The 12,515-nt window shown below is 39.0% G+C and overlaps 2 protein-coding genes across 3 annotated transcripts in view; one reads left to right on the plus strand and one right to left on the minus strand.

The window, feature by feature from the left end:
• Positions 1-6,653, minus strand: part of antxr1b (ANTXR cell adhesion molecule 1b) — a 28,374-nt gene extending 21,721 nt beyond the window's left edge. For both annotated transcript variants that reach the window (XM_057320307.1, XM_057320306.1), the window contains exons 1-7: positions 6,171-6,653; positions 3,065-3,136; positions 1,494-1,565; positions 953-1,034; positions 837-870; positions 602-681; positions 45-113 (exon numbers count right to left, since the gene is read on the minus strand). In XM_057320307.1, the coding sequence (XP_057176290.1) occupies positions 45-113; positions 602-681; positions 837-870; positions 953-1,034; positions 1,494-1,565; positions 3,065-3,136; positions 6,171-6,319 (558 nt within the window). In that variant the 5' untranslated portion in view covers positions 6,320-6,653. The remainder of the gene's footprint in view (positions 1-44; positions 114-601; positions 682-836; positions 871-952; positions 1,035-1,493; positions 1,566-3,064; positions 3,137-6,170) is intronic.
• Positions 6,654-7,286: 633 nt separating this feature from the next.
• Positions 7,287-12,243, plus strand: npffr1l1 (neuropeptide FF receptor 1 like 1). Its single transcript, XM_057321491.1, has 4 exons — positions 7,287-7,432; positions 8,028-8,361; positions 8,833-8,932; positions 10,619-12,243. Exons 2-4 carry the CDS (start codon positions 8,076-8,078, stop codon positions 11,427-11,429), a joined length of 1,197 nt encoding a protein of 398 aa, XP_057177474.1. The 5' UTR covers positions 7,287-7,432; positions 8,028-8,075; the 3' UTR covers positions 11,430-12,243.
• Positions 12,244-12,515: the final 272 nt, after the last annotated feature.

Below are 12,515 nucleotides of genomic sequence, written 5' to 3' on the forward strand. Positions count from 1 at the left end.
GTCACAACGAGGGCATTGTGACGGCTGGGCAGGTGCGACTTTACCTGGGTTTCATTGAAGTCCTTCACTCCAACACAGTAGACTGAAGCTCCCAGTTGTCGCGAGCGTCCGGCCTGCCATTTAAACACGTCACATGATAGACAGCGGTGTTATTGGAGTGTTGGGTTGCACATTAGGTTATAAAAGTGTGCTTCTGCAAATAGAAATCAAGATAACCGGACAGACAGACAAAGTCTAAAAGAAACAAAGCCGGGTTCATGGTGCCAAACTGGCCACAGCTTGTGTTGTTTTTCAGTTAAAGCTGCTAGAAATGCGGGTGATTTGATAAATGAGATATTTTCTTCAGGTGTTTTTGTGTTGCAAGCTCATGATGATAAATAGGGTTAAAGTGCATTTCTGTGAGTTACGTATAGCGTGTTGATGCTGTTCCCATGGTAAGCAGGCTTTGAAGATGTACTCTTTTGATGACAAAATGAAAAGAAAAAAGCGTGTCTATAGTCATTATCTGTAAACACAGCATCAGTCACTGCGGGTAAATTCAATCGTTTTTTTCCCCACCGTGCAGAAAGAATTGGAAAGGATTTATGGTCCAATGTCTCACCTCCCTGGCCGCCAAATCAAACTCATTCTCACGCAATTCTCCATCTGTTAGAGCAATGATGACACTCGCTGTGCGGTACCCTAACAGAGAAATATTCAATAGTTACACCTCCAGGGAGTCGAACGCTTCAATGTAAAACGACGAAACGCTGGGAACCGATGTGCTTTTTCTTGGTTCTTCAAATCAATCTGCTAAAGTTTTGAAATGTCATACGTGTGACATCTCACCCACTTACCATCACCTGTTCCATAGTAGATCTGCTCGCTTGCCTGGAAAACCACAAAGATATTTATTGCGATTGAAGAGTGCGTGCGGATTCTGCTGCAAGCGATGACAACAATGATGGCTTACCCTCTGAAAACCTTTGTGCATGAAGGTGTCTCCACCTGGCAACACTTGCTGAAGTTCCTCCAGCCCGGCGCGGATCTTGTCCCTGATCAGACACACACATTACAGACCATTACACAGCTTAAACACGGCTACCTGCAGAGTTCTATAAAGTCTGGCAGACACCGAGCTCGTACGGAGCCATCACACATGTTTTGATCTTTTAATGCACCTTTGTAGAATAATGAGAACGGTTATGGATAATCTTACACCAGAAAAATACCAGAGGGGAGAAATGTTTGTCCAAGAAAGCAATGAGATTAAATCAAGCTTTTAAGGAATTTTTTAGTAATGAATTTTAGAAGACGTCTCAAAGTCAGATTTGCCAGGACGCCATAGTCTGAAATCAAATATCGCACATTTTCACTCAAACTCAGACATTTCTGCAGGTGCAAATCATTTAAACTCGCTTTATTTATCTCATTCTTTCATTATATCGACAGGCACTTTTATTTCAAGAATTCCTAAACTAAAGCCAGATATTAAATCAGTTGTCAAATCTTACCTGTCTTCTGTCAGTTTCATTAGGATCCTGCCCTCTGTTGAAAACACTATGAAGGACATGCGGAGCTGGGGGCTGAAGAGAAAGAGGGACAGGTGAGGTTTTCTTTTGGGTTCATAAACAGCTTAGCTGCAATTTTCTCCATCTGGGTGACATTAAAAGAGTCTAAATGATATCAGTTATTACTGTTGCTTGATGGTTTTTTGACAGTGCCAATTCTAACTCTAGCCAAAGTAAAGATGGTACGGCCCAGACTTTATTTCTGAGAAGTTCTCATTTATTTAGCTGTTCACTGATTTATTTATGGTTTTCTTATAAAGGAAAGGAAACTGTAGAGGGAAAGTGCCACAGCTGTAGGAAATCAGTTGCTTGAGACTAGACTAGATTAGACTAGACAAGAATAGAATAGAATAGAATAGAACAGAATAGACAAGAATAGAATAGAATAGAATAGAACAGAATAGCCAAGAATAGAATAGAATAGAATAGACAAGAATAGAATAGAATAGAATAGAATAGAATAGACAAGAATAGAATAAAATAGAACAGAACAGAATAGAATAGACAAGAATAGAATAGAATGGAATAGACAAGAATAGAATAGAATAGAATTGAATGGAATAGACAAGAATAGAATAGAATGGAATAGACAAGAATAGAATAGAATTGAATGGAATAGAATGGAATAGACAAGAATAGAATAGAATAGACAAGAACAGAATAGAACAGAATAGAATAGACAAGAATAGAATAGAACAGAATAGAACAGAATAGAATAGACAAGAATAGAACAGAACAGAACAGAATAGACAAGAATAGAATAGAATAGACAAGAATAGAATAGAATAGAATAGACAAGAATAGAACAGAACAGAATAGAATAGACAAGAATAGAATAGAATGGAATAGACAAGAATAGAATAGAATTGAATGGAATAGAATGGAATAGACAAGAATAGAATAGAATAGACAAGAACAGAATAGAACAGAATAGACAAGAATAGAATAGAATAGACAAGAATAGAATAGAATAGAATAGACAAGAATAGAACAGAACAGAATAGAATAGACAAGAATAGAATAGAATGGAATAGACAAGAATAGAATAGAATTGAATGGAATAGACAAGAATAGAATAGAATGGAATAGACAAGAATAGAATAGAATTGAATGGAATAGAATGGAATAGACAAGAATAGAATAGAATAGACAAGAACAGAATAGAACAGAATAGACAAGAATAGAATAGAATAGACAAGAATAGAATAGAATAGAATAGACAAGAATAGAACAGAACAGAATAGAATAGACAAGAATAGAATAGAATGGAATAGACAAGAATAGAATAGAATTGAATGGAATAGACAAGAATAGAATAGAATGGAATAGACAAGAATAGAATAGAATTGAATGGAATAGACAAGAATAGAATAGAATGGAATAGACAAGAATAGAATAGAATGGAATAGACAAGAATAGAATAGACAAGAATAGAATAGAATACAATGGAGTGGAGTGGAGTGGAGTAGAATATATTGTGACGGAATGGAATGGAGTGGAGTAGAATAGAATACCTGATGAACTTGTGTGCAAGATGATCAACAAAGTAATAGATCTCATTCCAGTGGTGCTGGACACTTCCAGATCTGAGAATATAGATTTAAAGATTTCACTTAAACATTTAGTTTTTCAGAATTAGCACAAAACATCATTAGTTTGTCTTTTGTTTCAATAGCATTTGGTTTCCTAAGCCACATTTAAAATGCATGAAAGATTTTAATGTAGATCATTGCGTCAGATTTGACATAATATATATCAAACAGGATGTGCATTTTTGCAATCCTTCTTAATAATTATAACCAGAATGCAAACATCTTTATAAATAAGCAAAGATTTCCTCCATCAAACATATCTTAGTTGAAATGCAGGTTGATTTTGACAACACATTTAAAAGGACAGTTGACCCACAAATGAAAATTCTGTCATGGAATAGAATCAATTTGTTTGTTTGTTTGAACACAAATAAAGATATTTGGAAGAATGTTAGCAAGTGACAGTTCTGAGGCACTATTGACTACCAACTAGAGGGTGAGTAATTCATGACAGAGTTTTCATTTTGGGGTGAACTATCCCTTTAACAACATGGAAATGTGGATGATTTAATAAAAGTGCACATTTTGATGAATATTTCTAGGTAAGAAAAGTCTCTCACAGTAACCCAGAGCTCTACAGCATGAGCAAGAAATGTGGACATTTTCGCAGAAGAAATGAGGTCTGTAAAATGTGTCTGAGACGCGACATCATCTGCCACAGTAACATACAGACGCTACTTGGAGAACCCAGAAGCTCTTTCTGGAAATGAAAGCCCTTTTTAATGCGGGGCACGCAGTTTGATGGTTTCACTACCAATGTTCACACACTTGACATCCTAGTTATCTCAAGAGCTCAAGATTAATCCTGTAAAATTGTGGCACGGCAATATTCCCCCTCTTAAAACGCAGAAGCTCATATCTGAGCCGTGAGCCGCCGACTCTGTTTAAGAGTGGAGTTTGTGCAATAGCTCATCTGGCTGGGCCGTTGCGGTGGAGACAAATCCACAAAGAATGTTAGACTTGCGTAAGGGATGTCAAAGCTGTCCAAAGCCAATATAAGTTTTCCTCCGTGGACGTCCACCCCCACAAACACACCAGTGCTGCTAATTCAGTCTTGATCAATTCAGCAGATGTTGATGCATCTCTTTTCTCACAGCGTGGACGGTATTTTACAGTACGAAGACAACTTTAGCTCAAGGTGTAAAAATGACTGGATTTTGAGCCAGAAGCAAAAGTCAAGCACACACCCAAAACTAAAAATTCCATCCTCTTTTCTTCACCCTCGTGTCATTTCTTTAATTCCGCAGAACAAAAAAAGCAGATATTTTGAAGAATGTATAGTTAACTGCCACCCATTCACTTGCATTGGTTTTGTGTTCGTACAATAGAAGTGAATAGGTGCCAACTTTTTTCAAAATATCTTCTTTTGCATTCTGCGGAAGAAGGAAATGACAAGAGGGTGAGTGAATGATGACGGAAATCTGTCGTGCTGTGGCTGAAGTGAATGATCACGTTTAATACATAGGAATGAGATTGCGGTCCTGTCTGAGACCATAAGCTGAGACCCAGATCCAGACTAAGACTTTAGGTTGTAAGACACAAGACCAAGGCGATGTTTATGTGGCTGGGATATCTCAAGACGAACCGATTATCATGTATAAACAAAACGGCATTCAAATGCAAAATAACTAGAACACTAACTTAATTATCTTGTGACATTAGGAGAAGAATCACAGTGACACATTGAAAAGCTCAGCTATGGATAACAGTCCTGACAGCTTTTTATCATCATCGTGCCTGAACTGCAGCTGTAACGCTTTCAACAGGAAAATGAATCTCGCATTGTGCGCCAATTCTCCGCCATGACCTCATCCGATAAGAACCTCCAACCTTCATTCAAAACCCTTTCTGGCCCATCGACCGGCACAAATACAGAGTTCTGCTTTTAAATCACACGATGAAAAGAAACCAAACAATAGCGTGCTGCTGTACGTTTCCTCCCCTTTTTCTTTCTTTTTCCTCTGTCATTCGTGTCCAAATATGAGTCTCTGGTGAGCTGTGAGGAACATCTGGCCCTGCTGGTGGAAAGGTTCAGCACATGTGGAACCCAAACACTCCTGGTACCATCAGTTTCACTGTTGACCCGAATGGTTCGTTCACTTCATATATGAAATATAATCCGGAACCAAAACCAGACAAACCAATAACAATAAAGAGAGTAAGAAAACCTGTTTCATAATCTTTTATTACATTTTTTTTCCTAATAAGCATTAAATACTGCATATTTATAAGATAATATATTTAGTGAAAATCTGCCATGGTTCAATAACAGAAAATACACTTTTTTTTAAATATAGATTTTCTGTTATGTTGGTTTTTGAGTAAATGTGGGTGTTGTTTAGGAATTGTCTCTACCTCTAAATCGGCAGAAATAATTCTGTCAGTTCCTTTTGTAGACTGAAAACTCACTTCAGGTGTATGTGCGGACTTCACCAAACTCACATTCTTTCTAAAGGTGGTCTATTGTCCTCGCTGCTTTCACGCTAAGTGTTTCCACACGCACTGATAAAAGCATGCCACGGTACAAATGTTCTGATGGCAGACCCGTTTAAAGGGTCTGTAGATGTAAAGCTGTAGATTTCAGCCTGTGCTATGACTGGCAAATGCAACGAACAATGTTTGTCTATTCCACTTTTCACAAAATCGCCGGTGACATAAGCGCAGATGGACACAGTGACCAGTGCAGCGAGCAAGAATCAGACTCTGGAAAACGACACTTGGCAAAAATGATAGGTATTAGTTGGATTGCACTAGAATATATATCAAGATATATCAAAACCTCATATTTAACCCATGACTTGGAACAAAAGGTTAAAGGTCGCAGGCAAGTACAGTCATTAAGTCACGGAAGAAACTCATCGTCCGGCAATGAACTGGATCAACTGACGTGATGCTCAGCGCAGCTCAGATCGCTGGATGATGAATTTCTTTGGACTTTAACCGTTTGTTCCTTCAAAATGAGCCTCAATCTACCGTCACTGTGTCATTTGAATACCCTCTCGGAGCTCATGGAAATAGTCAAACTCACTTGTCCAGCACAAAGTACAGGTCAAACCCTCCATAGCACGAGGAACCGGCCTCCCAGCGTTCGTAGCTCTGTCCGACACAGACCCTCAGGACCAGCAGTCCACACAACCACGTGAGCATCCTCGCACCCCTACGCCAACCGATGCGCATTGTTTTGCTTTTTCAAATGCAGTTGCAACCTTCTGCAAGTCAACAGCGCTTCCAAACACAGTCACGAAGAAAGACATCCAACTTCGGCGGAGATGATGTTCGTCACTCTCTGATCCATCCAGGCTGCACGAGGTCTGGCCTCAGAGGAGGGGAAGGCATGTCTGTGGCAGATTCCCAGAGCTGCAGTCGGATCCCAGGACTCGAGGAGCTCCAGTTAAACTTGAATCTGGAGTTCAGTCACTCCCTCACAGAAGACATGTTCATTTAACTAATACAGCAACAGATGCATGTCAGGCGTGTGCTGGCCCTCGGTGTGTTGATGGTGTTTTGGGTTAGTCTGAAACTTTAGAAAACACCTTCATGTGGTGTTTTGAAAATGGGGATTTACATTGAATAAGATGGGGGAGTGACATGGATAGTTTTGGAATTACATTCCATTTTTTTTACATCTCTCTCTCTCTCTCTCTCACGCATTTTTCTCCTCTACCGCCACAGTGTGGTAACATATAAGATGATTCCTGAGTCGACAAAGGTTGCTTGAAAATATGTATAAAATAAAACCAAAACGTTTCTTTTAATGTGTAAGAATTATATTTACAACTACTGTACTTACAGTCCATCCATTTGCATTTTCCACGATGCATGTTTCTTGGGAAGCACACCCATGACATTCGAAGTATGTACTTTACCAGTTAATCTATAACAAAGAGGTCATATTGCGGTTCCGTCCGCAACCTTTGACCTCCTGAGCTACAGGACATAAACATTAAAACATGCGGAGGAAAGTGAAGTACCTTTTACTTTTGTCAAACGTAACGGTTCATACTAGAAACGAATGCGTAACGTTAGAGGAAATACAAATGTCAAACGCCACATGACGCAAAGCCCGGTGACGTCACACGCATATAAACACGTCACGTGGCTGTATAGAGGAGCGCACTCGCTGACGGACTCTAGTGGCGCGCGAGCGACAGCTGCAACAGGATGTTGTGTTGCGCTTTAATAAGAATCTGAGGTGACAGCTGCGCATACAGCACACAGCAGAGCAGAAGCATCTGAACACCAGAAGTGTGCATTTATCTAAAACACTTGCGTTCATGCCTTCAGCAACAGGTGAGTTTTTCTTATAGACCTCTAAAGTTTTCTTTTTGTGTGTGTCAGCCAATTGACAGTTCCAACGTTTTGAATCCTTAATCAACGATTGTTTTATTTTACAATGGCAGTCATTTACATTCAAGACAAGTGCAGTAAATCAATCTAACAGATCTGTTTTGCATTCCTCTTACTATCAGATATCCTTCTATTTAACTTGAATACCTTTTTTTCCTCAGATTATAAATAAATATGGAAGTCTTTAAGGATGTTTTGTAACGCTTCACAATAAGGTCTTATTAGTTAACGTTCAAGTAACGAGCAACACAGTTTTACAGCATTTATTGACCTTCGTAAATGTCAGTAAATACGAATTTGTTAGTTCGTGTTATTTAATTGTGCTTTATCTAATGTTAGCTGATACTCCTCTTATCTTAAAATTGAGTAAATGTTAAATAAACTGTTGATAAATAAATGTTCAACGAATAAATAAATTAATAAATGCTGTTGAACTAATGTTCGTTATTAATGCAAACAAATGGAACCTTACTGTAAAGTGTTAGATTGATATATTTCATGCACAATATGTAATCGATATTTTGTGTATCTTGTGCAGTTTGTATGTATACCTGCCCCGGGGTCTTCCCTCTTCTCAAGTTGTAACATGGACACAATAACCATAAACCTCTCAACCACCAACCTCAGTTTGGACAACTGCACTCTCCTGCCGTATTACATCCACTCCACAGGCATGGCTGTGAGCTACATTCTCTCCTACCTGATGGTGCTTCTCCTGTGCATCGTGGGAAATGGGCTTGTCTGCCTGGTGGTCATCAGGAATCGCAACATGCGGTCTGTAACGAACCTCTTCATCCTCAACCTGGCCATCAGTGACTTGCTGGTGGGCGTGTTCTGTGTGCCCACCACGCTGATTGACAGCCTCATCTCGGGTGAGTGGATGATAGTCAAAACCATTGCTTCTGCATCACCTGTATCATCCTATTTATCAATATTGTCATCTTTTATAATCGTCGTCAGACTCCTCGGTATCATCATCATTGCATTTATTCATATCATCACTGTTTTCATCTGATCTAAAGTTGTCATTACTTTCAGTTGCAGAATTAATTTATCTTTGATCTAATATCTTTGTTGCCCGGTTTCACAGACGAGGCTTAAGCCTAGTCCCAGACTAAAATGAATGTTTGAGCTGTCTGAAATGAAAATGACTTAGGTAAGAGCCATTGTTTTGTCTCGAGGTGCACACCAGTAGGCATTTTTTATAAAAGCGACTTAATTGAACTAAGGCATAGGCCTGGCTTAAGCTCACCTTGTCTGTGAAACCAGGCCTATGAAATGCAAAACATGGAAAAACATTTCCAATTTATACATCGTTTTACTTCTCGTCCTTAAATGTACAGGTTGGCCTTTCAGCCAGATGACCTGCACGATGAGTAACCTTGTCCAGGGAATGTCGGTGTCTGCCTCTGTCTTCACTCTGGTTGCCATAGCAATAGATAGGTAACAATCAGTCCTTATGGTACATTTGCATGAAAAATGTGTATGACGTGATGTGTCGTGGTTTTACATTATGAAAAGTCCTTTAAAGGGACAGTTCACCCAAAAATGAAAATTCTTTCATCATTTACTCACCTTCAAGTTGTTCCAAATGTGTATAAATGTCTTTGTTCTGATGAACATGGAGAAAGGTATTTGGAAGAATGCTTATAAACCAAACAGATCTCAACAACCATTGACTCCCATAGTAGGAAAAATAACAATGGTAGTCAAAAGTGCCCCAGAACTGTTTGCTGTCCTACATTCTTCAAAATGTCTTCTTTTGTGTTCAACAGAACAAACACTTTATCATTTTATTTTTTCCTACTATGGGAGGCAATGGGTGTTGAGATCTGTTTGGTTACAAGCATTCTTCCAAATATCTTTATCCGTGTTAATCAGAACAAAGAAGTTTACACACATTTGGAACAACTCGAAGATGAGTAAATGATGACAGGATTTTCATTTTTGGGTGAAGTACAGTATCACATTAACGGTTAAAAATCATGGTAAATACAGAGTGCCATCATTTATTTGCTTTCATGACCAGAAACACACGCTGGTCCTTCCGTTCATCGAACGATGGAAAAGAAGCCAATCTCAGAAAGCATACCTTGACCACTTTGATTCTTGTATGCTATTATCCATTAATGTACAGTAATTGTGTAAGTGTCAGGGTTGTGGAGGTGAGACATGGACAGAGGACCCAAGTGCAGACAGCGGGTAAGGGGTTAACAAGACATTTTAATAATAAAACAAAAACCCATGAGGGGGTAACATAATAAAACAAGGGAAGATCACGACATGACAAGACAGGACTAAGACTAAGACTAACTACACTGAAACCAGACTGGATATAACATAAACAAGGACTACACTTGACTTGACTTGACTTGACTTGACTTGACAGGGAACAAGAACTCACCAGATAAGACAATGAACCAGCACAGGACAGAGAACAAAGGGGCATTAAATAAGGGACCAAATCAAGAGGGGACAGGTGCGGGGCATGAACTAATAACGAGCACTAACGAGGAAACAAGAGGGCAGGAACAATGACGAGACCTGGAGAGAGCATGTGGAAGGCCAAGTGGCCCAAAATGCTTCTCTCCACATTAAACAAGACGTTCTGCCATGGCTCTGCCACAAGATCAAGAAAAGCAAGACAAGATGGGGCAGAACCATGACAGTAAGGCATGTTTTTTACCCTGTTTGAATGTATACGGGCTAATTCAAGTGGAAAGCCACAGCAATAATGAGTCAATATCCACAGTGGAACATGTTTTTGCTCAGATGTTGCTCTATAGCTCTGAAGATTTGATGGAGTTCTCAGTTGCGTGTCAAATTAGTCTTAGATGTTTCTTCGAGAATTGCTTTGGAGACATAAACAGAAACAAACGAGATACACGAAGAGTATGGAGATGTAAAATGAATGTAGATTGCATACTTGGCAAACCTGAGCTCAGTTTGTGACGTAGTTGAGATCTCTTCTAAAACTCTGATGGAGACATTTGTGAGATTTCCCAGGAAAGATATCTGAGACGCAGCAAAGATTTGCTCTCTTTTTAATCTCATTGCGTCTTATGCATAACAATGAAATGACATTTTATGCATAACAAAGCAGCATTTACCGCTTGTCTCTCATTGCAGGTTTACGGGCATCGTTTATCCTTTTCGCCATCGTCTGAGGCCAGTCTCCGCATTATTCGCCATCATCTTCATTTGGCTCCTTGCTTTTGCCATCATCTTTCCTTCAGCCGCGACCCTAACCGTCATACATGTGGATGACATTTACATGGTCCAAGATAACCGGATCTACCCGCTGTCTGTGTGTTTTGAAGACTGGCCCAGAGCCGATATGAGACGGGTCTACACCACTGTCATGTTCATCCACGTGTACCTAGCACCGCTCTGTCTCATAAGTATCATGTACGGCTGCATCGCGGCCAAGCTCTCCAACAACCTGCGTGAGAATCGAGGTCGTTCCAGGAGAAGGATGAAGGTCATAAAGATGCTTATCATGGTCGCCGTTCTCTTCATGGTGTCCTGGCTCCCACTCTGGACTTTAATGCTTCTGACAGATTATCAGGATCTGGACAGACAACAGATTGACTTCTTAAGTAGCTATCTTTTCCCTGTAGCACACTGGCTGGCATTCTTCAACAGCGGCGTTAATCCCATCATCTACGGCTTCTTTAACGAGAACTTCCGTAGGGGCTTCCAGGCTGCCGTGGCCTGCGGTTCATGCAGTTCTGTTGTTTCTGAAATGCGCCACACGCACTTTGCGCTCCCGCCTCCTAACAAGGTATCGGACGGGAACAGAGGTGTCGCTAGCGGGCAGAAGGAGCGCTGTTTCGCTGTAATGCCCAGAAGAACCGCTCATGGCGTTCAAGGAATTCTCCTAGAGGACATGAATGGAATTACAACTCCTCACAAAGTACTAGGGGCTTGGATGGAATGAGCATTGAAAAACGTAAGAAAATCAGTAAAGCCTTGGATGATAAATGACTAAATGTCAATGTAAATAATACACCCTTAAGTTTGAGGTGTAAGTTATAATTGATTTGGTTACAGAAAAGATCTCAATTCTGTGTCTATGAAATTGCACCCAAAAAAATATATGTTTCTTTTTTTGCAAATACTGGTTCATCAGAAAACAAGTGCCTTGTATGCTGTGCATATCTGTAACACAGATGTTGTTTTTTACTAACACAAAACTGATTATTCAGAAGAAATGACTTTATTTTTAACAGCAAAAATGCTGAAACATTCATTGTCCGTTTTAACATACTCACATTCTGAGGGATTTACAGTAAGTTGGTTATAGGTACTTTCTTTTTCGTCGACTGTGGAAGATTTTTACAGTGTTTCAAAATGGCTGTGTCCTTATTCGGCTTGGGTACATCATAAGAAAGCCACAGGAAACGGATAGACAATAAAAACCTGAATGTGAATATTTATTGTGTATATTTATAGCAGGGATTTTGTGTGACATGTAAGAGGCACAGAAAATATTGTCACGTGTTGTGGCTCAGGATGTGTTGTAATTTTATGTGTGACATCACAAGGCTGTTGTTGTTTCAGCCCAGTCAGAGCTTGTGCTGCTGTAAGCTTTACTTAAGTGTTATTGCCTTTGATTTTTTTTACTGTTAGGTTTTCCCAAATAATGTTTTCAGATAGAAAAGTAAAGATTTATTTACCTACTGAATGTATATATATGTTTTCTTTTATTTTGTAATTTATTTCAAACAATATGTAATATATTTGTTTTGCGTTTTCCCAAATAATGTTTTCATATGGAAAAGTAAACACAACGTATTTATTTATTTATTTACTGAATGTGTATACATGTTTTATTTTATTTTGTAATTTATTTCAAACTATATGTGATATATTTGTTCTGCGTTTTCCCAAATAATGTTTTCATATGGAAAAGTAAATACAACGTATTTACTTATTTACTGAATGTGTATGTTTTCTTTTATTTTGTAATTTATTCCAATCTATATGTAATATGTTTGAAGAGTTTTTTTAATCAATCAAAACG

Source organism: Triplophysa rosa, linkage group LG22 (assembly GCF_024868665.1).
Source record: "Triplophysa rosa linkage group LG22, Trosa_1v2, whole genome shotgun sequence".
In the NCBI taxonomy this organism is placed as follows: domain Eukaryota; kingdom Metazoa; phylum Chordata; class Actinopteri; order Cypriniformes; family Nemacheilidae; genus Triplophysa; species Triplophysa rosa.